At 46.4% G+C, this 25,802-nt stretch overlaps 3 protein-coding genes and 2 long non-coding RNA genes across 9 annotated transcripts; 2 read left to right on the top strand and 3 right to left on the bottom strand.

Annotated features, from left to right (window-relative positions):
- The first annotated feature begins 2,192 nt into the window (after positions 1-2,192).
- Positions 2,193-12,184, top strand: SLC16A5 (solute carrier family 16 member 5). The gene is made up of 4 exons (XM_074889025.1): positions 2,193-2,578; positions 6,643-6,786; positions 7,793-8,659; positions 9,995-12,184. The coding sequence occupies exons 1-4, from the start codon at positions 2,359-2,361 to the stop codon at positions 10,234-10,236; spliced, it is 1,473 nt and encodes a 490-aa protein (XP_074745126.1). The 5' UTR covers positions 2,193-2,358; the 3' UTR covers positions 10,237-12,184.
- On the bottom strand, positions 4,065-7,976 carry LOC141952028 (uncharacterized). Its single transcript, XR_012631535.1, has 2 exons — positions 7,787-7,976; positions 4,065-6,189 (listed from the first exon to the last, which is right to left on the bottom strand). It is a non-coding gene; the product is annotated as an uncharacterized LOC141952028 (long non-coding RNA).
- On the bottom strand, positions 8,068-16,350 carry LOC141952027 (uncharacterized). Of its 4 annotated transcripts, XR_012631534.1 has the most exons (5): positions 16,152-16,320; positions 12,530-16,002; positions 10,136-10,210; positions 8,553-8,680; positions 8,068-8,201 (listed from the first exon to the last, which is right to left on the bottom strand). It is a non-coding gene; the product is annotated as an uncharacterized LOC141952027 (long non-coding RNA). The 4 variants fall into 4 exon arrangements; XR_012631533.1 differs by having other exon boundaries at positions 10,136-16,002; positions 16,261-16,350; XR_012631531.1 differs by having other exon boundaries at positions 10,136-16,002.
- Positions 16,351-16,415: 65 nt separating this feature from the next.
- On the top strand, positions 16,416-18,932 carry ARMC7 (armadillo repeat containing 7). Of its 2 annotated transcripts, none has more exons than XM_074889028.1 (3): positions 16,416-16,682; positions 16,780-16,923; positions 17,903-18,932. In XM_074889028.1, exons 2-3 carry the CDS (start codon positions 16,881-16,883, stop codon positions 18,238-18,240), a joined length of 381 nt encoding a protein of 126 aa, XP_074745129.1. In that variant the 5' UTR covers positions 16,416-16,682; positions 16,780-16,880; the 3' UTR covers positions 18,241-18,932. The 2 variants fall into 2 exon arrangements, with proteins under 2 accessions (XP_074745129.1, XP_074745127.1); XM_074889026.1 differs by having other exon boundaries at positions 16,454-16,698.
- Positions 18,933-19,290: 358 nt separating this feature from the next.
- NT5C (5', 3'-nucleotidase, cytosolic) lies at positions 19,291-25,604 on the bottom strand. Its single transcript, XM_074889418.1, has 5 exons — positions 25,410-25,604; positions 20,832-20,932; positions 20,694-20,754; positions 19,796-19,910; positions 19,291-19,706 (listed from the first exon to the last, which is right to left on the bottom strand). Exons 1-5 carry the CDS (start codon positions 25,581-25,583, stop codon positions 19,564-19,566), a joined length of 594 nt encoding a protein of 197 aa, XP_074745519.1. The 5' UTR covers positions 25,584-25,604; the 3' UTR covers positions 19,291-19,563.
- Positions 25,605-25,802: the final 198 nt, after the last annotated feature.

Here is a 25,802-nt window from a genome sequence, read left to right as displayed (position 1 = left end):
CTGAGGGAAACTGAGGCACAGAAGAAGAAGGGAGAATCACTGTGTGAGCACTCCTGATCTGCTGCCATAAACAACTACTACTGCTGCTCCATCACAGATAGGAAAATCCAGTAAGGCTTGAATACTGGTGTCTTGGGAGTCACTGGAGGAAGAAGAAACATTCAGATCTGAACAAGAGAGAATTAGTTCACTGGGGCAGACAGTGACTGGCAGAGAGTGGCCAGAAAGAAAGATTGAAACCGGCACTGTGCTCCTCCTTGTCCCATCCAGGGCACCTGTCCATCCCCAGGCATTGCACGGGCTGTAGAGGGAAACACCTTTGCACTGGTTCATCTGCTCCCAACAAAAGCACACTGTTTGCAGTAGGCACCCAGGTGTGGCTATTGCTGTGAACTTCAATCCTGTTCCCAATGCTATTAGCACAAAATGATCATGTGCGTGTGAAAATCTGCCTGTGTTTCACAGATGTCCCTGCTCTCTCACATTCATTGCTGACACCAGGAGCAGGTTGCCTGAGAACATCAAGCCCATAGGAGCACGAAAACACGCATAGCCCTCCACGTTTGCACCTTCCATCCTATCTGGGTACCCTGGGAAGGGTTAAACCAAGGTTTTGTGGTGCTGCTGTTGCTTGGTGTGGCACAGCCGGCTAAGCCAGCGCTGGAACAAACTTGTTCCTTTACCTTTGTGCAGGCAGAAGGCAGCGAGGAGGCCATGCGGTGCTTGGCAGCACATCTACAGGGTCCTTGCAGCGACTGTGCAGGTGGGGCTGCCTGGGGAAAAGGTGACCTGAGCCAGGGGCGGAAGGTGGACGGGAGCCATGGGGTCTGCAGCCCCACTGCAGAGTCCTCCCCAGGGAGCAGGCGCACAGGCAGATGTGAGGGGAGCCAGAAATCTGCTGGACAAACTCAAGAGTTGGACAGGGCAGCTGGGAACAGAGAGGAGCTGTGCTTCTGCCTTTTTTTGCAGGTTTGCTGTTGCCGGGGAGAGGTTTTAGGCTGTCATCCAGCTAATTCACACCAGAGAGACAAGCACTTGAATTAGTTGCATTATCTGCACCCAGCTAAAGTGGACAAAGGATTAAAGTGTGCTGAGCACCACCACCGTGATTTGCATCTCAGAGCCCCTTCCCACGGGCCCCCTCTGCTCCTGGCCTTTTTTTTTTTTTTTGGCTGTGAGCCAGCCAGCATAAGAGCCCTGTTTACAGAAGTGATGCCTAGGTTAATATTGCAAAAGACTCCATCAAAGCTTTTAGTCGCTACTGAAGCAGAAGCATCTAACCGTGGGCCATGAGCTGACCGGGCTGCGCACACAGGGGCTGAGCCGCCCGCGCCGCGCACGCAGCCACGCGCTCGCTACCCTTCGTTTGACCAATTCCAGTCTCAGCCTGAGGTATGAAACTAACTTTCTGAGTGTGTCGCCATGGCGAATTTTAAATAGTGAGTGAGATCAAACTATTAATCATTTTTAAAGCTGCACACAAAACTCAGATGTAGGTATTGTTTTAGGGGCTATTGGTTTTAGGGACTATTTATGGTTTTAGCAATATTTGAGTGTTAAATAAATATTGCACTGTGCAGTGACCTTATGGGCACTTTTTTTGAGCTCATTCAGCTGCCAAAGATATTTTTTAATGTGTGTTTATTCACGTGGAGAGGACGGGGAATGCTGTTGCTATATGTTTGGTGCTGCCAGTCTCAAAGAAATCAAAACTGGGATCTCTCAGAAGCAGCTCTAAATCTAAACAGAGGTAGAGTAAAAGCCTACCTGCAATCACTGGATCCTAACTAATTAACGGCTTTAAAAATGTTTTTTCACCACTAGCACTTTGTAGGTAGGTGCAGCTTTCCTGAAAGGTTCACACTGAGCTCTGCTGAGACATGCAAGCTTTATATGTTTCTATTTTTCTTGGCATTTGGAGAGTTTTTCCTTCTCTTCTCAGACCGAGGGCTAAGTGACCTTAGCAATTGCCAGCAAGGGGACTCCGTATGATGAAAGCAGGTGAAAGGGAAAATAAGGGCGGGAACGAGGTAAGGCCAATTCATACCTCAGAGGAGGTGTGGTCCTGTTCTGTACCTGGCTGTGGTCACAGTCTTGTGAAATATAAAAGGGGAAGGCAGTTGTTTCTCAAGCAATCTGCTTCCAGGATCCTGCAGCGAGAAGGAAGGGAGGTGCTAGAAGAAATGCAGAGCAAGAAGTCTAGAGTGTCAGCTGCAAAAGGTGTGGGACACACTGGCGGCTCTGAGCCTTGGGAATACCGTCAGCTCTTCTCTGTAGGTCCGTTCGCTGGGCTGAGGGTTGCATGGTAGCTGCACTCCCTTCCTCAGCAGCCTGGCTTAGGAGGAGAAAGAAGCCATCATGTCCCAAGGAGGAGCAGCAGCATGCAAAGCTGCCAAGCCCCAGGACCGAGGATGGGCATGGATGGTCCTGCTCGCTGCAGTGCTGCTGCAGGGGCTGACACTGGGCTTCCCCTCCTGCATCGGTGTCTTCTTCACGGACCTCCAGCATGAGTTCCAGGCCAGCAATAGCGAGACGTCATGGTTCCCATCCATCATGGTGGCCGTGCTGCACGGAGGCGGTAAGTAGTGGCTGCAGGGAACGCCCTCCACCACCTCCTGCGGCTGTGTGGCTGATGAGGGGCTGCAATGAGGGCACTTTTAACATTTCATTAAGGCGGACGGTGGAAGGGACTGGGAGGTCTGAGCAGACTGGCTGGTTGGCAGTGCACAGCATCTCCCAGCCACTTTGATCACACAGTCCAAAGATCAGTGTCCACAGATACCAAGCTCTCTTTTGCCACTCTAAGAGACAACCAAGACCCTTGCTCAAAGGAGGTGAATCCCTTTCTCAGCCCAGCTTCTCCAGACCAACGAGAACTTGATTATTTCCCACAGCAGCTCTTTGAATAAGCCGGCAGGTAGCACTGGAACTTGGGTGCTTTCTTGATTCATCTTCTGTCCACGAGAGCACATCTTCTGTGTGCCACGTGACAACTGTGTTCTTTGTGGCTGAAAAGATGCCAAAAGCAAAGCTCCTCCAGGCTGCTAGCTGAAGCAGAGTGTTAAAAGCAACTCCTTGGGTGGTGACATAAAGTGCACACCTAAGCAAGCATCAGGGTGGACGTGAGCATAGCTGGATTAACGCAGAATGTGGGTCAGGCAGCACCCTCCAGGTGAAGAGGAACGGAAGGAGGGTTGTGCTTTGCAGATAGTGGAGTGAATCACTGTTTTTTCTCCCAAAGAAAATGTGGGAGCTGCACAGGACAGGGTCCCCAGATCCCCCACCCAGATGGATATTTCTGCATAGAAGAGAAAAACAAATCCGCAGCAGCTTGGGGACTTCCCAATGAGCGGTTTGTGTCACTGCTGGCCCCTCCATGTGCAACTCCTGTGCTTATCTGATAAACAGGCTCCCCAAACCCCACCTAGGCAAAAGAAGCAAAATATCCAGTGACATCCACGTATCTGAGCTGCTCCCTGAGTTCATACCTGCCCGCTTCCTATACTGGTGAAAGGTGACACTGAAGGAAAAAAAAAAAAAAAGAAAAGCAGAGCCCTGAGTCATGCTAACGTGAAGGCTGTGGCAGGTTCAGTCTCCTGCACAGGACTTGGCTGACAGCCACCTGACATGGGAGAGAGAGTTTGCACCTTCGCAGAAGCAGTTGGGTCCAGAATTGGAAGGTGAGGATGGAAAGAGACTTCAGGGAAAGCAATGAGGGGAGGAATTATCACTGAAGATCAGCAGAAATAGAGCAGCGTCCTCGGGGTTTGGGATTTGGAAACTGCTGGGCATTCCCTGTGCTGCCTACCATCCTCTGTGGCCCTGCTGTGGTTAGTGGGAAGGAGCCAAATAGGACCTGCTGGCTCTGGGAAATGGTCACAGAAGCAGCTCAGTCCCAACATGTCCAGGAAGGACAAGTCTGGCAGTATCTGCAATAAAATATCAACTATCCTATCTTCTTTAATGAAGTAATTGTTTTGTAGGAGGCCGGAACCACAGTAAAAGGTAATACAAAGGACAGCAAATAAATAGATCCAAAAGTTACAAATTAGACAAGGAAAGAATAGCCTCATGTTAATTATATTTACTAACAGAATCCATCAGGGCATAGCCAGTGAATTACAAGAGAGTTGTTACTTTGCTTGCCAGTTAATGTTTCCTATTGCAGGCTGTTACAGTAGAAGAGTGTTTGTTCTTGTCCCTCAATAGCATAAGGCAGGAGTAACACAACCATAAACCAGGAAGAAAAAACATCAAAAAAACAGAGATAAAAGACTCTCTCTCCGGCCAAGCACGTATGACTTTTGCTGCGACTTCTGACCTCCTCTGTGGTGGGCCAGGCTCTCTTTGATTCAGGTTCTCAGCTACATCCATCATCTTGGCACTTAAACCTTCTCCAAAATTGCATTTTGCTATGTCACCAGTGTCTCTTAAAGGTGCTTCTCTTTTTTCTTCTCCTTTATTCTTTTTAATTCAGAGGAATTAAAAGGGGGGGGGAAATTATTTGTTGCAAAAATTGGTAAACAGGAAGGGGAACGGACAGAGCAGCCCATTCCGAGTGGTCAAGTGCAGTGAGAAGGTCCCATGCAGGAGAGCTAACCTCAGCTCAGCAGAGCTATGAAAGGGAACAGGGAAGGGCAAGTGAAAACAATAGCTCACAACTTAGTTAAGCCAAACATATCTTATTACCCATGCTATGTTCCCAGGTAAAAGCTATTAACGATTATTTTGTTAAAAAAATCATTTGAGAGACCTCAGGATCCTATGGCTGGCTCCAAAAGGGGAGGTCAGACCCTTACAGGGTCCTGCTTCCAGATATTCATGCACACGTAACTCTCTGGACTCACACTCATACAAATGCAGCACTTTTGTTGATATTTTTGTGAAGAAAAGCACAAAAGCCCCAGGCAAGTGAGAAATAATGTTTGAAACCTAGAAAGCAAGTTAACAGGAACAAATAATGAAAAACTCTTATGATTTTTAGAGCCAAACTCATTATTTTTGAGTGTTCAGTTTATGACTTCTGGCTGCTTGGGTTGGTTAAACAACAGCACCATCCTTAATGTCTTCAGCAGGAGGAAAAATAATCCAGTCACCAGTTTGCTGAACACTTTTTCAAAGGCCATTTGAAGTCTGAGGTGAAAATCTCCCAAGCAGATCAAAATACAGACAGCTGCACTCCTCATTTTAATAATGTTCCACTGTTCACTTGACTATGTGGATTTTGTTTCAAACCAGATGTTGATTTAGGTCACAAATATGCCACAGGTTATTTTCTCTACACTGATGGACTCCTAATTCTGGAGCTTACAGTCATTTTGCATTTGCTTGTATAACCTTAAGTGTTCAGAAGAGGGAAAAAATAATAAAACCTGGAAAACTTTGAGGATCCTCAAAGGAACGGGAGAAGAAACTCTACCTTCAGATCCTCTTCTGCCAGACCATGCAGAGAAGCATGTTTCCCACTGATGTCTGCAGGTCTGACTAATCTTTTCCTACCCCAAAATGAAGGATGCTAAATGACATTAACAAACTGGTAATTTACCACAATCTCATGGAATTCATCAAAAGTCTATGAAACTTAAAGAATTAACTGACCTTAAACACACACCTCCATGCCTATTTGTTCATTGCTTTTTCTGATGAAGTAACAGAACTCCTTCCTATTAAAGCCTGCCAGCAATGTAGGTACCCATTAAAATGCAAGTTTCTGCCCAAGAAGGGCAGAGCTGGGCTCTGGCCCATCGGAACCACCTGGGTCTCGCTCCTACCTCTGAGGTGTTTGTGCTGGAGCGGGCACCAGGATGTGCATGGTCTGCTTCTAGGCTTGTGTCCTCTTGGAAGTGGACACAGTTAAACCTACCCACCCCTGCCCGGGTATGCCAGGACAGGCATGTGCGAAGAGCTGTGCTGACAATAACATCTTATTATTTTCCTGGGGAAGATGACTTGCAGAACAGCTGCAAGACTCCACAAGCTGCAGCTTGGATGCTACTGCCTGAAGTTCAGATCGATTCCCATGCAGACATGAATATACCTCTCCAGCTGTTTTCAAATAATCCTCCTCAATGATGTCTATTTTCCTTCCGTTCTTGATCTAGTTCAGAGTCAATCTGCCTTCTCTTGCACAGAGTTGCACCAAGGTAGCAGGACACCAAGGGCAATTTAGGAGATTTTGTGGCAGAACATCTGAAAAACAGTGAAATGAGAGTGGAAATATGCAAACAGAAGTATCACCCTGCTTAGCATCTCTTACTCGGAGTCACAGAAATCCAAGTCCTCTCCTTTTTCAAATCATTCCCAGAATTTATATCATGTGAAAATGGAATTACACTTGAAGGTGCTTCTTCCATTCCATTTCCAAGAGTTTTAACTAAAATCCATCACAGGGAAGCTTAGAAATCCCACTCGATGGCCAAAATCCAAGCAGATCACATGAGCCTTCCCCTCAGCTAACAAGTTGACCATGCACTTGGGAGGATCAGGGGATATATTTTCTCTTCCTGGCTTCCCTACTCCGTTATGCTGCTGGGACAATCCTCAGGGTCTGTAGTCTGAACCATTTGATAATTGCAGCAGCCCAGCAGGTACAAAGTATTTTTTTCCTCCCTAACTGCTTCCCTTTTGTTTCTTTGCTTCCAGGGCCCCTCTGCAGCATCTTGGTGAAGCGATTTGGCTGCAGGTTTGCTGTGATGCTGGGGGGCCTGCTCAGCGGAGTGGGCATGGTGTCCAGCTCCTTCTGCAAGTCCATCAGCCAGCTTTACTTAACAGCTGGCCTCATTACTGGTAAGTACCAAAGAACAGCAGGAAAACCCAGCTGCTGTGCTTGACTTGAGAGACGAGAAATGGTGAGAGTCCCGACTAAGTGCTCACATTTTCCATTCATCTGTGACATAGGATAAATCAAAAGCCCCACAGCACAGCAGGAATCATATAGCAGCTAGACTTGCCCTTCACACCCCTTTAACACACACCTCATCCAGCCAAGCTCACTGGAAAGTGCTTCTCTGGAAAAAGCTACAGGTCTCCAGAGGGCAAAATGGAGAGCAAAGATGTCTGTTCTTTTTAGTAACTTCTCAGCCTTTTGTCTTTGAAGAAGGGAGGGTTTTTTCCAATCTTGGAACATAATTTGTTGGGACAACGTCCTTCCCAAATTCCCTGGGCTTGTATTTCACCACTCCCAGTCTGGGGAAATGTGGAGATATCTTTTTCTAACAAAAGAACGTGTTGATTTTGAACAGAAGTAACAGATGGGAACTTTTCCTTTCCAAATATTTCTCCTATGTGACTGATGTTCAAATCAGCTTTTTCTAACACAGAGAAATTAATTTCTTCAGCCAGGTTACTTTGGGACTAAACCTGTTGGATCTTGCAAGCTAAGCTGTGTCCACTGCATAGAGAGAAAAACAAGTAACTCCCTGAGCCCTGACGGAAGTGTCAGGAAAACAGCACTGCTTGTTGCACGCAGTATAAAAACCAAGTTTTTAATGAACAATTCCATAACAATTTTAGGAATGGCAGTGTGCCCCAGACAAATGTCAGCTTAGATCAGTATATTTAGCATACCCAAGAACACAAGTAGTTTAATTTACACACAACATCCTTCTTCATCCCTTGTGTGGGGTTTCTGAGTATTAATCACTGGGGGTTGTGCAGCCTGGCAGGTGAGGAAATGGTTCAGTGGCAGATGAAGTCATCTGTGGGTACACCCTGGGTTTGGGCTCTTTTCACCCTTCAAGACAACGCAGAGGGACCACACACTGCCATTTTCTCTTTTATATCTTACCTTTAGGTCTGGGATCGTGCTTCAGCTTCCAGGCAGGAGTGACTGCACTGGGCTACTACTTTGTACGGTGGCGAACGCTGGCCAATGCCATGGCATCCACTGGCGTCTCTCTCGGTTTCACACTGTGGCCGCTGCTTTCTCAATACTTGCTGGATGAGATGGGCTGGAGAAACACTTTTCTTATCTTTGGAGGAATACTATTGAACTGTTGTGTTTGTGGAGCCATCATGAGACCAGTTCAGCTTGCATCAGGGTCACCACTACAGTCACCCAAGCCTGGAGAGGAGCCAGGGAGAAGAGCAGAAGAGGCACAGCTGTCCAACGGAGCATCTTCTCCCCACCCCGAGCTCCAGCAGCAAACCAGAAGGACCGCATGCTTCCAGATGCTGCAGAAGTACCTGGCTTTTGACATCTTCTGTCAAAACAAAGGTTACCAGATTTACACTATTGGAGTGACCTGGATGATGATGGGGTTTGCATTACCCCATGTCTACCTTGTGCCTTATGCCATCCAGAACGGGGTGGAGGAACGCAGGGCAGCCCTCCTCATCTCCGTTATCGGGTTCATCAACATCTTTATACGCCCCTTGACAGGGCTGCTCTCAGGACACAGAGTCTTCACAGGGAGACGCATCTACCTGTTCAGCCTGGCTGTGCTCCTCTGCGGGCTGAGCAATTTCATTTGCATCACTTCAGCTGAGTTCAGTGTGCTCATCGTCTACTGCGTCATCCTCAGTATAGCCATGAGTGGCATCGGGGCACTCACCTTCCAGGTGCTGATGGACGTGGTGGAGATGGACAGGTTCTCGAGTGCTCTAGGGCTCTTCACCATCCTGGAGAGTACCACCCTCCTCATCGGGCCCCCTCTCACAGGTGAGAGGCTGTTAAAGCAGGCTGGGGAAAAATTGGTTGTTTAGACACTGGTGACAAGTGTTTGGGAGCATAAAGAAGAGAAATAAGGGAGTTTCCAAACCCATGCAAGCAGGTGAGTTATGCAAAGGGAGCAATATCAAAGGGAGAGTCGGAAAGGAACACTCATCCCCTTCTTGCAGCTGAAGGTGGGTCATTTCTGCAGCTGCCCAAGTGTCACTGCAGCAACAGCAGACAGTGAAAAAGTTACCCACTTGGCAGGCAGCTCTGCTAGGTGTGGGAGTGATGACAGCTTTTTTCCAGTGAGTGGCAAGACATAGAGAGGAATTACTGTGGAAGGATCTGGCTGTCTATGAACTCTTTCACTGCTTTCCCAGTTTACATTGTTTTATCTATGAAGTCTCAAGGAACTGTGAACATCCCATTAAACAAACCAACTGCGATCAGAATTATTACCAGTCCTACATTATTCAAGAGCCTTATAGTGAAAGCTTCTGTTCTGGAGTGTATTAATTTTTCTCTGGAGACAAGAAAGGAGCTAGTTATGACCCCAAATCCAATAAATTATTCACAGATTTCACAGTTCACTCCAAATGCCACTAAGAGACCTGTCCAAGATGCACCTGCTCCTGCAGTACAGCAGCAAATCCAAAAGACTAACAAACAAGAAATGTGAACCTGAGCATGAATCCTCAATTCAGGCTTTAGTTGTCTTCTCCAGACAATGAATTGTGTGCTATTCAGCAGGAAAATGTTCTGAGAATGGGATGATACCATGCACCATATTTCATGGTATTCCCTGGCATTAGTGTGTCAGTCACTTTTCTCAAATGTCAAAAAAGGCCTCTTCTTGGACATGTCTGATAGGAGTGGCAGATGGGCAAAACAAAGTACAGTAAAAGCAGTACCATTTCTATTTGTAGTCCTAAAATCTACTAAAGAAAAGTGCACTATGAAAAGAAACATCACCAATCTCTACTGAAGAATACAAGCAAATAAACATTATTCCAATATTTCCATATAAATAAGCAGCCTATAGAAGCCATCATATATTTGAACTGAGTATCACCTTTCCACTTCAAACATTAGTGTTAAATTACTCAGTTATAATTTTCTTTCTTTCCGGATTTCTCTGTGTATTGAGAAATACTTGATACGGAACCAGAAACATCATCTCAGTGGTGACTACAAAAAAACAAACAACGCCTAGAATCTAGAGAGCTTATCTTTTGTATATGGCAGTTTGCTGAATGATTTAGGTTTAACATTTATGTAAATGTCACCCAGTTGCCTTTAGTATGCATCTTCTCTTTGACTAAGCTATGGCTTCTCTTTCAGGTCTGCTGGTAGACATAACTAGTGATTTCCACTATGTCTTCTACAACTCCAGTTTCTTTCTGATATCAGCTGCATTATTCATGGGGCTCAGTTTCTGTGCTCTGGAAAAAAAAAACAAATTGAAAGAAGCTTCAAAAGTACCTTTGGATAATGCCTCCAGATATGAATACAATGAAATGCCAACTGAACCACAGTCTGAAAGTCAGTCCCCTCCAGCTGTCGTGTACATCACAAGCATATGAAAAGAAAGAAAAGAAGAAAAAAAAATAAAAAGAGGAACACAAACGATTATGTGGCCCGTACAAAGCTACTCGAGGCCCAGCACTGATGGCAGATGAGAAAACAACCGTCTCCTTTCCACAACTGTCGTCATCCTTCTGCCCTGCACTTCCACTCCACGGGGCCGTGTCAGACTCCAAGTGAGTGATCCAGACCAGAGGCTGAGCCCCGGACCCAGCACCAGCCAAAGAGCCGAGGGACAAAGAGAACTGTGCACTCCTAAAGCAAACCATGGGATAACGGCCATGGTAACCAGCGCTGAGAGACAAAAGCTCTGTCAGTTCAATTGGTTTAAGTCAGTGCCTTTAAGAAGCCACTGGACTTTCAGATGCACGTTTCAGTCGGTAGCACTGGGCAATACGTATTAATGGCTATGCATGAGGGTAGTTCTTTCACAAAGGAGCATTATTGCCTCGTCTGAATGTGCAATTTTGGTGCAGACTTAGATGAAGTTTCCCGGTTGCTTCCCAGGTTGGGGGTGGCAAGACAAACACTTTCCACAGGAAGCGTGTTATTATTTTCCACATCTCTAAATATTATATGGAGGCTGCTGCATGGGTTGCAGAACTCAGCCAAGTCTCTAATAAGATCAAATATTTTCTCCTATGAGGTATATACATGAGTTCTTCATGCCAAGGGCATTTTCAAAGCCTCAAAGATTCAACTTTGCATCAAAAAGAAAAAAACCCCAAACCTTAAGAGTGCCTGCTTTGTATAACTAGTAATATCTCAAGTGCTTTTTGATATATCATAAAACAGGGTTCATGGCTTCTGTAAATACACAGCATTAACTGGGATCCTTTTTTTTGGCGGGGGGGGGAAGGGGGCAGGAAAGGTGTTACTAGACATAAGAATAAGCGTATTCATCCTTATATAGGGCCAAATTCAAAGCCACTATAGTTCCCCGTTGTGTAAATGAATTTATTTTTAGATTCTCAGACTTAATTACACCAACATTCTCATTATAGAGAAGTTTGCACAAGTATAGCTTACATTCCTTATAAGCACAAGCATAACTTACAAAGAAATCTGTGGGGAAAAGTATACTGAGAAAAGTCAGTGTTACTGGCTTTCATATCCATACAGCCTTGACTGTAAGTGGCTTTTCTTGCTACACTCCTGGCACATACACTTGTAGGTACTAAGATGATAGCTGCATTGGCCTCTAGCCTCCCTAGGCATCGGCTCGAGTTGCAAACTGTTTAGATTCTGCATCATTCCTGATCTGACAGAAGCAGATAACAGCTCACAAAGCACTACAGATGAAGATTACTCAACACATTAGAACCACCAGAAAGACGAAAGCATAAACTGGGAGTGAAATGGAAGAAGTAACAGCTTTCAACTCGGCTGTAGTGCTTATCTTGAGAACTGTTATATCAAATTCCTAGCAACAAAACCACAGTTTTCATTAGAGCTGTGGGCTCCCCAGACAAAACAAACCAACCAGAAAACCCACACTGGATGAAACCGTTGGAAAACTGACTCCAAGGTCTTCAGAGACTATAATGGCTTCACAGCTGGCTTTTACAGTGGAAGAGGTATCTGTCCTTAAGAAGGGTTCCTGCTCCCACAGCTCAGTATCTTCTTCAGTACTGCTCTAGGATTACTGAACCAGCAGCCTTTGCATTTCCTGATCAAACGTATACTTAAATAAGATGACTAGTGAGAGACATACATATTTAATCTCTCGTCACACGTGTTTATTAACTTGTGTAATGCTTACATGGTCCATAACTACAAAGTAAACAGAGACTGGTGCTTCTCAGCTTACTGAAACAATGACTGCTGTACATTCCTAGGAGAAAGATGGGGCTTTCTCCCTCTCAAAAAAAAAAACCCAGCAATGAAAAGGGATCAAGTTCCAAACCTCTTCTAGCTATTACAAATAAAACAATTAAGCAGCTGAACAGATTGCCATTTTTTCTGTGTGTAATTCTTAAATTTTAAATTCTGTCCACCTTTCTACATTCCCTTTCTGTTTTCTTCCAGAAATATGGGGTCATATTGTCCCAAATCCTCCCACTGCTAAAAATGTCCTCAGCAAAACAGGCAAGATATGGTTTAATCTACAAGCCATCAAAATTTATCACAGGAAAACAAAGGTTAGTTGAAGGAGCAACAGAATGCATCTCCTGGGTGTAGCCAACTGCTCTATCTGCAATGCTTTAGCCCTAGCTGGCTCATAAGCAGGGAAATAGATAGTCTAATGCATGCTTGCAAGATGCAAGGGAGGGAAAAATAAAGGGTACTCACCAACTGAAGGTGACACAACTGAAGGTGACACACCAACTGAAGGCTCCTCCTACACCATGGCAAAGAAATCAGTTTCGACTATTTCTCAGCTGTGCACAGCAGTGCAAGATAGGACGGAAAGTTAGGAGAGTGCATTATAGAACTGCTTTTTGATACTCACAAACTCAACACCAGGGTCACTGGGACTTATTTGCAGAGTCAGAGAGATGTTATGGGGAAAAAAACCCACTGAATTCACAAATCCATTATTTTAACATTTCTCAACCTGTTGACTAAAAACTTTCTAGCAGCCTCACAGAATTTAAGATGCCTGAAAACAGGGTTGTCTCCCCTGGTTACTTTCCACAGACCCCTTAGCATTAATCCACAACCCACAGGTCGGAAACAAATTTTGGAGAGAGAAGAGGTAACATTTTAGGCTGTGTTTCCACAGATAAATAGGATGTCTGAGCTCCCATAATAGAGAAAACTAACCCTCTCCTCTCCTGTTCCACAGCTCTCCTCTCCTACCTCTCTTTTCAACCTGAACTCCAACTTGCCTTGAGCAGGAGCTTTGTAAAGTGTAATTGAAGGGACCGTGCATACTGAGCATGCTACAGTATAATAAATATTCCCCCTCAGAGCTATAGTACAAGAGCAGTAATACTCAGACCTTAAGAATCTTGAGGCCCAGAAGAAAAATAAAGCAATAAAAGTTCCTTTCATTAGTTTAAGGTCGTCCCATTACACAAGGCAACCACAACCCGCCTGAAGCAGTTTTTTTAACACCTACAGACAGTAAAATAACCCTGGCTTTCATTATGGACGAACACTAATACTTCAGCCAGGTAATAAACCTCTGAGAACTAGCAGAGCAACACAAATTGACCAGAGATAAATGTCCCTCACTCCCCTAGTCCTCTCTTACTCCTTCATGCTCCCTTTATCATTTAAAGTATCATTAACCTTGCAACGTAAGCATTTTTGCAACAGGCACCTTTCCTTACTGTAATGAAACGTTTACCAGGAAGTTCACACTGAAATACTGCAAGATCGTGATCCTTGGATACTCTGCCAATGTAATTCTTGGAAAAGTTTAATAAAAACCCAAAGAAAGGTCACGGTAAACTTACACGCTCTGAAACACCTCGGAAGTGCAAAATCACTTAAATTAAGAGTTTGGCATGCTGTTTGCAGACCTGGCTAGTAACTGCAAGAGAAGAAACGTTAACTACTAGAAATGAAAACTCACTGAATTCTAACTTTGGCATGCTATCAATGTCACTAGACTAGCCCCTGGAGCTGTGAATAAATACCCCAGCTCTACTAGTCCATTTTGTGCGAACTATTCTGGCAAACAGCAAGTGCTTGGAGCATTCAGATGATTAAACAATATAGCCAATACTGGGTGAGTAAACAGCCAACTCTGCCTACTGCCAAGTGATCTCTCTGGATGATCAGGACAAACTCCCGGCAGTAAGGCAGCACAAAGACAACAAGCACACAGCTGGTAACAAAGCAAGTCATGTAATCAGCACTAGCATGGTCTGCCACTCCTGCAGAAAATCTCCAAGGACTACAAAACCAGGGGATGTTATCAAACTCTCCTCCAGGAGGCAGCTCCAACACACCAAATTAAATGTAAAATGTTTCTCACATCTCTTAACCAGCTTTGATTAAATTCAGTGCAAGACAAAGGCTAGGAGGAGCACAGCTCGCAGTTCCCAGGAAGACAAGTACAGGTTCCTCTCCTCCTGGTTTCTTCTTGCCACACACTGAATAGCGTGACCTGGAGACGCATCACCTGAAACTCAGCCAGCACAGACACCAGCCTTTTCTAAACACCACTGGCTGTGAAACCACTCGGGGACAAAGTTCCTACTGCTTCTATGAATGCAAAATTATACTGACCGACCACAAATGTAGTACTTGCAAACAGAAGTCATTGTATTTTTCCTCTTTAAATACTGTTTTTCACCCCTTATTAGTCATTCCCAGTATCCTTAATAACTTCTCTCTGTATTGACTAGCTCCTCTGTGTTTACTTTCTCTTCTCCTTTCTCACATTAGTCATTCACTTTCTGTGTAATGACAGATGTGGCTTTAAAGTATGTCAACACTTACCACTTACAAAGGTGTACATTAAAAGGGATTTGTTAATACACTAGCAAAACATCCTAATATAAAAGCAGTCTGTGGCACTTTTGCTAATCATTTTCATATATATACAATATATACACACATATACAGATATACATACACAAATATATATATATACACACACATCAACTTCAGCTGATAATTATGATGAGTTGAAGTTGCTAGCACAGACTTGGCTTAAACTTTTATACCAGGTAGAAATAAATATCTTCACTTTCACATTCTCTGTCTTCCCACACCACTGCAATGTTAAAAGATTTCGCATTACTGCATTCAGTGTAGCTTCTTTGCTCATTCTTCTATTTAATGTGGCCATGGGCAGATATTTTACTACACCCAGCTGTGTGGTAGGAGAGATTATCAGCCCAACATGCTTGTCACTGATGCCACATATTTGGCCAATCAGTCCATGTTCAATTTGCTTTATATGAAAAATTAACCGCATTTGAGATAATACAGAAGACATCTGCTCACAGCCTCTTTGCCAGCTTATCTACAGAAGAACCTCCATGCATTTAATTGCTTCAGGAACACAAATTTCTGCAGAGTCCACACCCCCCCACCGGGTTTATGATGTTTATGTACTTTACCTTATATATTTACACAACATGAACCACAATTGAATCTACTTGTGGCACTTACAGTGGTTTCATTGGACTGGGCTAGTTCAGAATCATGTAATTGTTTGGCTTTGTGCTTAGATCAGGGCATTGTACAACCAGGGTGGAGTTACCTGCTGCTGTTTTAATTCACTTCTTAGCATCACTTCATTTTTTTTTCCATAGGTAATTTATCTTACCGTGCATGTATTGTGCCCTCTTTTTACCTTTTCCCTCAGCTTCTAATCCTTTTGCCTTTACAAAAGGCAAAAAATCTCTTTCCATTGCCCTTCTTTAGCCCATGACTTGCGATCCCTTCCACTTCCTCCCTAGAAGGGTTCAAGGCCAGGTTGGACGGGGCTTTGAGCAACCTGGGCTAGTGGAAGTGTCCCTGCCCATGGCAGGGGGGTTGGCACTGGATGATCCTCAAGGTCCCTTCCAACCCAAACCATTCTATGATTCTGTGATTAAAACTGAAACTAACTAAACCTTTATGCCCTCCAGCGTCTCTCCCTACCACCCCAGCCATCCCTGCACTCTTCCACAGCCATTTGCACATCTCACATTTTACCACAGTGAACACCCACCACCCAGAGACACCGAGGCCCAGCGAGGAGCTGGGTCCAGAGCCGGTTCATCCCTGGGCTGGGAAGCCGGTCAGCAGAGCCCCAACCTGGGCAGCAGGTCGGGGTTCATCCACGCTGAGCAGCACTGCTACAGTTAACTCCGGAGAACCTGAAAGGACAGCAGTATCGAAATTGAGCTGGAAAAAATATGTACACGTGAAAATTTTTTGAGTAACTTTAAGTAATTAACTACCAAGTGAGAAAAGGTTAGCTCCTTTTCAGGGTGAAGCATTTAAATATCAAAGTTTTGTTGTGTACCGAAATACAGAGTCGATCATCCCAACACACATTTATTCGCAGCAATCTGTAACAGGTCACACGGTCCGCGGTGAAGGAAACACCCCTCGCCCGCCGCCCCACGCCCCACCTGGGGACCCACGCTCGGCAGCCGACCGCCTTTCAGTCGCCACCGCCTCACAGCAGCCGGTCCCGGGCCCCGCAGGCCGGGAGCCACCGGCCGCGGAGGAGGAGCCGCCGCCACCTCCCGCCTGAGGAGAGCGACAGCCCGCTGCGCCACGCCCACAAGATGGCGGCGGCCGCGCCCGCCCACAAGATGGCGGCCGCGGGACTTGCCGGCTGTCGCTGAGGCTGCGTGTTCGTCTCCACTCCGCGGGACTCGGCCCTGGGGTGGCCTCGCCGTGAGCAAGCACTGCCCGGGGGAGGGGAGAGCCGAGCGCGGGGTGTGGCACAGGCGCTTAGTAGCTGAGCTTGGGGCATCGCATCGCTGCTGGGCCCGGGATGGAGCTGGGGCGGCTGGAGTACCTGCAGGCCCTCGTCACCGAGTTCCAGGTGACAGACAGCCCAGGTAACCCCCGGGCACCGCTGCTTGCTAACACGCTTCATGTCGAGTGTGTTTCCTCACACAACTGACGCTTCTCTGTTGCAGAGGCCAAGGAGCAGGTACTGGCGAACCTGGCCAACTTCGCCTATGATCCCAAAAACTACGAGTACCTCCGGCAACTTCAGGTGCTCGATCTGTTCCTTGATATGCTCACCGAAGACAACGAGACCCTCGTGGAGTTTGCAATCGGTAAGGGCTGCACCTGAATACCCTGGTAAGGGGCTGACAGGCCAGGGGACGCCAGGCCCAACACTTTGGTTTAGTGGTTAACCTCCCCCTGTGAGAGGCAGGGAGTTGTGCTGCAGGAGCAGCCCCACGCTGTGCTGGTAAGGCCTCATTTAGTGGAAAATGAGTGGAATGGGGAGAGGTAGGAGGAAGGCATCTCCCCTTCATCCTAACTGAGCAGCTGTGCTTAAAGAAGATGCTTTCTGGAAAGGATATTTTTTTTTTTTACCCAGACTGTAAGTAAACACTAGCTGAATTACTTTTTAAGGAAATCTCTCCTATAGAGAAGCAGTCATTAATACATAAACTTTGTCCTGTATAATGTACAGGTCCAATGTTACTATTCTGCTACTGACAACCAGTCTTCTGGAAAACTTACTTGGAATTTTTGAGTAAGTCCTCTGAGGAACTGCCTTATAGTGATTCATCATGGCCTGAACATAAGCTAAGGGGCCAGATCCTAATTGTGAGTCATTCCATGAGATGATGATAATAAATATATATTGATTTTTAAAGGTTTGTGGCTGAGCTACACCAGGATATGGCTGCATCTTAAAAGTTTTGAATTCAGACATTCTGTGCCTCTTGGCTAGTACTGTCAGCTCCATTCTGTTTTTCTAAAACACCTGCAATAAAGTGCTGGCTTGTAGCCTCCTTTAGGGTTAAGTGATACTGGAATTCATTCTGTTGAAGCAATTATGTCCAGCAGTAACAGTGCCCTCTAATAACATACAGGAGGAGGAATGTTTTGGTGGAAATCCTCTGGAAAGAATCAAGAAAATATTGCCCAGGAAGCTATTAAGAATTTTCCATCCAAATCTCACAGAAAATCTGGATGCTTATCTCTGTATTAGAAAAGAGGTATCAGCAGCAAGAAAAAGATGAGGGTGTGGAGAGAAGAGTTTGTCTTGCATGTGTTGGACATTTTCTTTCGCTGTTTCAGGTGGTCTTTGTAACCTGTGCCTGGATAAAACTAACAAAGACTACATCTTGGAGGCGAATGGGGTAGAGCCCATCATCAACTGCCTCTCCAGCTCCAACGAGGAGACGGTCATGTCGGCAGTCACCACACTGATGTACCTGACAACGCCGCAGTCGCGCCAGCAGACCACGGCTCTGCCAGTGGTGGAGTGCATGCTTCGCTTCTCCCTCTCAGCCAGCAGAAGGCTAAGCAATCTGGCAACCGTCTTCCTGGAGGATTACTGCACACCGCTGCAAGTGGAAGAGGCCAGGAATCTGAGCAAACACACAGCAGTGGGGATTCCTCTCCCCAAGGACTGAAGCTGTCAGAACAGCACGCAGTTGTTGAGAGGGAGACCTCCCTCTGTTTTCCCAGGCCTCCACATTCTGCTCAGCAGGTCAAGAGTGTGTCAAGAACAACGTTAAAGAGGGAAATTGGTCATACTAGCACTGGATTTTAGTTAATAAAGGGGATGGTACAGCACTACCATGTCAGTCAGACCAAGCGCACAGCTAAAACTGCAGGCAAATATTTAAAATAAAACAGGTCATGGCTGTTGGAGAGCAGGTTGCCAAGTACAGCCCAGCACCCAGCTTGCACAAATAACCCCTCCCAGCAATTGGGGGGGTTTCTGCTTGGGTTATTGGGCAGCTTATATCCTCTCCAGCTCTGAGCTGGTTTTGCTGCCACTCTCCTCTTCAGTGTCAACTCAAATGACTTTGAAATGTCACATAAACTTTATTTCTCCTGCAGAAGAAAGAAGGTGTTTCCCTGCCCTGGCAGTTTGCAGTCCTCCTGCATCCCATTGGTACTAAATACGCCATCCTATCATCGCAGTACAGGCACTACACAGGGCAGGTTGTAGCTATCCTATATGTCAGGAAGTGGAAAGTTGTTTTTCTTTCATTACCACTGGTGAGAAAGGTGAAGATTAAAAAAAGGGCTCATGGCAGTCTGGGTCATGAGAACAGCTGTCTTGTAAAACCTTCTCTTAATAAAACATTAACTTAAATGCTGTGTAAACAGTTTTGCATAAGCTCATAAATACTCCTCTACAGTGCTTGCAGCACAGCTTTCGCCCACTCTTACTCATGCACATGGGCCAGAAATTGAAGCCAGCTTGGTCTCCTTTCATTATCAGCCAGTAATGCAAAAGGCATCCCAAAAGCCAGGGTGGCTAAAATACATAAAATCCAGGTTTTGCTGTGGAGCACAGTGCTCCCTGACAGACACCCACGCTGTGTCTGTTCAAGTTTCAGAGCTTTACTTCCTCCTTCTTTTCCCCTCAGCCGCAGTCAGCCCAAAACAAATGGGAGTGAGGTTAAAAGCACATGCACACAAGAAAAAAAAACAACCAAGAAACAACCCCACAACTGCTTGGAATTTTATAGTTTCTCTTCACCAACAGCAAACATCCAAAACTCTATGGAGATTAACTGAATGCAGAGCAATCTTCCAGAAACCTGGAGAGGAGTCAGCTCTGCAGCACGTCTAACAGAGGCAGCTCATTTCTTACTACAACTGACCCCCTGCAGTGCCCCTGCCCCAGTGACGGTGCTTGTGGCCTCCTGGGAATGGGTCTCCCTGCCAGCAGATGAGCTGGTTCCCCGGCAGTGGGAAGAGCAAAGCGTCTCCTTTTTGCGTTACTGCCTGCGCTTGCTTTCCAAGATGGCCTTCCAGTCATCCGCCCAGGAGAGCAGCCGCCGGCGCGGTGCCTGCAGCTGGACGTGCCTGTTGTGGCAGCAGGTAAACAGGACGTGCTCCCAGCTGGGGTTCAGCTCTGCGCCTGAGGAGGGCAAGGCAGCAAAGCTGGAGTCAGCCGGGGGGGGGTTTCCCTCCCCAGCTAACAGCAAGCGGTGCAAATGCTTTTCAAACCTTTAATGGTATCCTTGTCATCAAACAGCAAGTCAGCAGATACAATGGTCTTATCTCGGGTTAGGATAATCCGCTCCACAAACTCGGGTCCCAAATGTTTTTCGACCCACTTATACTGCAGAGACAAGAAATAAGATAGGAGAAAATCCCGTCGTACTTTCAGCTTGCACATTGCTCAAGTCAGATCAGGCCTAGTGCAGCAATCTTTTCCCCTGTAAACCCACATCTGTGTTTGCGAATCCCCGCCGCAGTGACTGGCTGTGGCCCAGAACACAGATTTAACCTGTACTTTTAACAGCCTTCAGCCAGCGCTGCCTTTGCCGTGCCTAATCATTGTCAGGTTTGCAAGCTGCACTGGCTGCTTGCCCAGAGCACGTGGATTGTGCCCATCTAAGTCATTCCAGTGATTAAGGTCCCCCCTCTCCGTTCTTGTGCCAGTGGCCAACAGGCCTAATTCCTATAGCCTGCTCTTAACTCAGCATTGGCCTCTTCCAGGAGAGCCGTATCTCAGGCTCCGGATTTAGACAGAATAAGGTTTTGTCATTGAGGATTCTCCAGTGTGGAATCCCCTGGGAATATCCCACCCTCGTGGGCCCTGCTACTACAGTTCCTTTGTTGTCACCTGCTGACCCAGCTGGAGCAGCAGTCACACGCCAGCTCCAAGAGCACAGGGCTCACGTGCCCCGCAATAAGGCATCACATGGCGCTCTGAGATTTCCCCGTCCCGCGCTATTACTCTGTGCCTGGGCAGTGCCCCTCAGGCAGAGGGATCGCAGGGAAGCCTAGCAGCCTGCACCAGCTACTGTCTTTACAAATGACTGGCTCCAACTTGGGTGGTATGAAACAGCAAGGACTTGCAAAAGCAGCATTAAAACCAGTAAAATAAATTCTCTCCCACCTTTTCCACGACGCAGTGCTCGTATTTCCGGAGAGGACTTGTGCAAATAAAGACTTCAGTGCTGAAAAGAAACAGCCTTCATTAGCAGTCAGGGGAAGGTGTGTAAGAGAATAGAAAAAGGCTGCAAAGTGTCCTTACTCCTGCATGTGGATCATCTCCTGCATGGCTTCAAGGGCTCCTGGAATTGGATCCAACCCTAGAAAGAAGCCAGGCGATTCATAGATGCTGGCTACCTTAGCCTGCAAGAGACAGGAGGACCATTAGCAACTCCCGTGCTTTTACCTGAGTTGTCCAGTCACCCCGTGTGGAACAGCTGTCAAAGGGGCAGCGCTTTAGAGTGAGGTGGTACTTCACACCAAGAGTGGATTATAAAGTTTCTCACCTTTATGGTTCCAGGAAAAATCCAGCTCAGGCATACAAGAATGAGGAGTTAACTCTCTGGTAGCTCGTTTGGAGTGAGGAGGCGAGCTGATCCTGACCTGGCTTTGTTTCTGCGAGCTGCTCCATGAGTAGCACCACAAACACAGCACTGATCTACAGCTCAGCTTGCTGATGTCGGATAGAGGGAGAGCTCACGCCTCACCCCTCCCCAGCAGGTCTCTCTCTACTAACTCTTGTGAAAAATCAAAGGAACAAGCTTGAGGCTTCTGGTCTTCTGTCGCATTTGACTGAAATTTGCTTATGGCTCAGGAATTTACCAGGGCTGAATGGGCAGACACATGTATTATCTAGTAGCCCTCTTTTCCTTCAGAACAAAAAGGGCAATGTGGTGACCATGCTAATTACCATCCTCCGCAGAGGGGCCAGGTCAGCACACCCACACTTTGGGGTTAATCCTTTTAGACCAGAAAAAACTCAGCAAGTGGGAAGGAAGAGGATGGGAGAGCTGGGGAAGCTACATTTCTTTGCTGCTTTCTCCGATTTTCAATCACACACTAAAATAACAGTTGTTAAAGGAGCAGATCTTGACTTCAGCATGGACAGCTGCTCCTCTGCGATAACACATCTGTGCAAAGTCTACTCAAAACACTGAGACTGCAGCAGGAAATTCAGAGGTGGATCCCTGTGCTGCCGCAAGAACCTTTGGCTTTGTGAACTGACCTGTGCACCCCTGCGAGCCTCAGCTGGGTTGGGCCCGGTGGTGATAAGGGTGGGTCCCACCTACTGCTCCCCTCATCTGACTCAGAGCACACAACCTCAGCGGTGGACTGAGCAATGCGATTAAGGGGATCACAGCTTTATCCCTTTTCCTTCTGCACCTGCTCTCAGTGGTAAACCCACCTTCGATACATGCATGTGGGATGCCACATGAATCAGAGAAATGAATGATAAACAAGTGGGAAAGGAGGTTCTCTCTAAAGTTAGAGTAATTTTTAAGTGAGTATAAGTACGAAAGAAACAAGATTACTGGAGGAGCAATGTCTTCCCAGGCTAAAGTATCTAAAAAATGGTGCAGAAATGTAAAAGGAATTTAATATGTGGCATCTTTAATCTCTAAAAGGAAAAGTAGTATTTCCAGGGCAATTCCTGTGCCTCTAGGTAGGACTGTCCTTCCAGCCCTTTTTTTTTTTTTTTAAATTTACTTATAAGACATTCTTGCACCTTTTATTATTAGGCAGTTCACTGGTTTGAATCCAACTCTGGTTAGTTAATTTTAAAAATTGCTACCTGGTGACTGTTCAGTGCCTGGGTTAAACCAGAGCATTTCAGTGCAGGTCACAGCAGACGGCTCCCCTTATCACACAACCCATCATGACAAAGCACCCGCAGCAGCGGCCATCCCAGCAGCATTAAGGGCTGAGTCCTCTTCCAGGCCTAAATTTCATTCTCAGACAGAGAGGTTAAGCTTCCAGTATCAATTCTACCTTAAGACAAATGAATCTTACCTTCCCTGGGGTCATACAGTGAACTCCAGAGGTGCCAAGCTAGCATTTTTCTTGCACACATTAAAGTCGTAGATTCCCATGTCAGCAAATGATTTGGAAAACTTAGTTCTCTGTTAAGTATTCTTCAAAGGCAGGCTGGCAGCCTTTGCTTAGAAATTGTACAAGATTTCTTTATTGTCCAGCTGATGGTCTCCTCGCATCACCAGTGGAACATCGACATAAAAAAACATTTCAATTAAGCAGCAGTGAGAAGGAGTCACCATTAAACAAGTCTCCCAAGTCATGGTGCTCACTCAGCTATCATAATTTACAAATACTCATAAATCAACAGCCAGAAATTTGGAAGCACTGCCTGATTTCACAGGCAAATCAGAAGAGGTTAAGGATTCTAGATGAAGATGTGGCAATCAGATCTGCCCAGATCTCTGTTTCCATGCAAAGCCTCACTGATCTCAGCAACAATTCCCTGGAGCTCTTCCCAAGGAGATTCAATTACAGAATCAGGGCTTGTGTCTGAAAGCTCTTTTATCCTACAGCAAGACACCAGAAACTGGCAAGTTTCCACCATGTCACACCAAAGTCTGGCTTTGCTGGAGAAAGAAATTTGATTTGATGTCTCTTAGAACCAAAAGCCATTTCTCACCCACAAAAAAAGAGACTAGAAAGTAAAACAATTTACTTTCCTCCTTCTCATGCCACCATTGCTGGATGTTTCAACTTCCATTAGCAAGATAACAACTTGGATACAAAACTGGAAGAATTACATCTATCCCTAAGCTTTCCCATTTGCAATACTTAAAGATAACTCTAGAAAATTTTGCCACCGCTGGAGATGTTTAATTCTTTTTTGAAACTGTCTGGGGCCAGGTAACGCATCCTAAACGCTTGGGAGATAAATCCCCATCAACAAAATTGCTATACACACAGGAGACCAGTTAGGTAAGTACAGTAAAGGAAGTCTTGAGCAAAATACTTTGTAAATTAAATGGATTTACAATGTGAAATTAATGATCGACTTACAATTAAAAAGGAAAGAAAAAGCAAAGTAATGGTTCAAGTTTCAAGAGGCAGCCGCTGAGCACTAACAAAGCATCTTAGTAAGAGAGCGATGCGGAAACCATTATCTCAGTACTTCCCACACCCCATGTCACCATAGTATCTTACCACACTGGCTGTTCATGGGCAGAGCGAGCAGCCACCTGCCACAAAGAGCTCGGTGTCAGGCTGCTCCCCTTCCTTTCAACAGCTGACAAACTGTGGGTTCGGTTTCTCTGCACAGTCAGGCGGCCCCGCAGAGCCCCGTGCACCGCTGGCACAGGACAGACAAGCTGCTCTCCGTGTCTGGGCAGCCGGTTCCTTTTGACCAGCTGTGGTATTTACATAAAACCTGTAGGAGCTTCAAATCTTTACAACTTTAAAACTTTGTTCTGCCAAATGTACCCAGAATAGCCCAGAGACCCAGAGCTTACTGAAGAGGGGGACAGATGCACAACTACATAAACCTGATTTCCTTAGGAAGCCAGGCTGACAACAAACAGTAAGATAAAAGCTTTCTGCCACTGCTGATCTGCATGGGATTCAAACCAGTTATCTGGTTATTCCATTGACATGCCTAAGGTCTGGGAAGGAACAGGATGAACATGAACCAAATTAGGGAATGGGAATGCCAGAAACAGAAGAGAACGCAACTTCCAGATCAGATCGTAGACCTTCCGCCTAAGAACAAATAAAAATCCAAGACCCCTTAAATTACTTGCAATGTTTTTGTCCCACTATACCTAAATGGGACTCACTTAAGGAATACTTAAGCAATAAATCATGCTCGTTTATATAAATGATAAACACATCATGCCTACTCCCTATATTTACAAGTTTCTAGTTTCAGGAAGTTTTGAGCATCAACAGCCATCGATGAGAGCTGGGTCAGTTTGGAGCCTGTGGAAATGCTGCCCAGACGCAGCACTCCCGTCTGTCACACTGGGCAGGAGCCTGTACCTCGCTATAAACACAAGGGAAATGAATGTGAGCTGTTATTTCTTAGTGGTAAAAAACCTACGGGCTCAGTACAGGATCTTAAAATTAGAACTTCTCAGGGGAAGTGTAGGGCACAGCCTGGATCAGCATCCATTTCGTTTTCTTAGAGAGTCTCCAACTGTCCTGCGGTAACCAGAAGGAAGTGTGAAGTCTGGATTCACAATATTTTTAATTTTGCCTTGCAAATGTCTGGTATTCATTCAGTCATTAGCAAACATTAAAAATAGCAACAATTTGCAGGGTGTACCACAAGCTTTTTACATACTGTCCCAGATGCTCACCTACCACGCACTTTGCTTGTCAGAGCAGGCAGAGGGGCTGATACAGAGAAGGGGCTGTATTAGCTGTACAAAACCCATATGTAGTATTTTTATTTCTTGCCCTGCTATGGAGCTGCATTAACACTGGCAGAGCGCTCAGAGCGCTTTAGGTAAGTTGTTACTGCTGCTGCATAGCAGGGCAGTTCCTGAGGAGGTAAAGAACAAGCTGAAGATGGTTCGGCGAATAGTTTCATCCAGTTATTTTTATGACAGAATCACTCATTCCCAATTCCCACACACACAACTCTTTGTAAAGGGCTGGCAAGCCTCCTGGAAGAAAGTACTAATTATTACTATACAAATTAAGGCTGCTAGCATGAAACGACCCATTGTAGAACCCCTTAAAAAAAAAAAAACCCAACCAACCCTCCCCTCTGCTTTGCATATCCACGGTGGGCAGGAAGAGATTTCCTTCGCCCCCGAGAGAGGGAGGGAGAGCCCGGTAAACACGGCGCCGTCCCGTGCCGGCCGCTCACCCCCAGGTCCTCCCGCAGGCAGCGGTACTGCTCCCGCACCGAGAAGCCCCTCCGCGCCGCCAGCTCCACCCGCGGCTCCCCGGGGAAGCGGCGCCCGAAGTCCCGCAGCACCGCGCCCTCGAAGTCGGCCAGGACGCCGTCCATGTCCACCAGCACCCGCAGCGGCCCGGCCATGCCGCCGCCCCGGGGCTCGCCGCTGCCCGCCGGCGCGGGGCGGACCCCGCGGCACCATGAATATGCATGAGCGGGGCCGGCGCTGCTCGGCCCGCACCCCGGCGGGAACACGGGGGGGCTCCACCGATGGGCTCCACCGGGGCCGGGTTTATTGCCGAGGGCGAAGAGCGGGCAAGAGCCTCGTCAGGCTTCTCGGCGACGGCCGCGCCCCCCCCCAGA

Source organism: Strix uralensis, chromosome 19, assembly GCF_047716275.1.
Source record: "Strix uralensis isolate ZFMK-TIS-50842 chromosome 19, bStrUra1, whole genome shotgun sequence".
In the NCBI taxonomy this organism is placed as follows: Eukaryota; Metazoa; Chordata; class Aves; order Strigiformes; family Strigidae; genus Strix; species Strix uralensis.
Note: the sequence above shows the minus strand (reverse complement) of the source record. Positions and strands in the feature narration are given on the sequence as shown.

Excerpts from the sequence above, each read along its gene's own strand:
- ARMC7 (XM_074889026.1), top strand. The coding sequence starts at position 16,632 with ATGGAGCTGGGGCGGCTGGAGTACCTGCAGGCCCTCGTCACCGAGTTC. Across the intron at positions 16,699-16,779 it reads CCAGGTGACAGACAGCCCAG|AGGCCAAGGAGCAGGTACTG; the intron begins GTAACCCCCGGG and ends TCTCTGTTGCAG. Across the intron at positions 16,924-17,902 it reads CCTCGTGGAGTTTGCAATCG|GTGGTCTTTGTAACCTGTGC; the intron begins GTAAGGGCTGCA and ends TCGCTGTTTCAG.
- SLC16A5 (XM_074889025.1), top strand. The coding sequence starts at position 2,359 with ATGTCCCAAGGAGGAGCAGCAGCATGCAAAGCTGCCAAGCCCCAGGAC. Across the intron at positions 2,579-6,642 it reads GGCCGTGCTGCACGGAGGCG|GGCCCCTCTGCAGCATCTTG; the intron begins GTAAGTAGTGGC and ends CTTTGCTTCCAG. Across the intron at positions 8,660-9,994 it reads CATCGGGCCCCCTCTCACAG|GTCTGCTGGTAGACATAACT; the intron begins GTGAGAGGCTGT and ends CTTCTCTTTCAG.
- NT5C (XM_074889418.1), bottom strand. The coding sequence starts at position 25,583 with ATGGCCGGGCCGCTGCGGGTGCTGGTGGACATGGACGGCGTCCTGGCC. Across the intron at positions 20,755-20,831 it reads GAGATGATCCACATGCAGGA|CACTGAAGTCTTTATTTGCA; the intron begins GTAAGGACACTT and ends GTTTCTTTTCAG. Across the intron at positions 19,707-19,795 it reads TGACAAGGATACCATTAAAG|GCGCAGAGCTGAACCCCAGC; the intron begins GTTTGAAAAGCA and ends TGCCCTCCTCAG.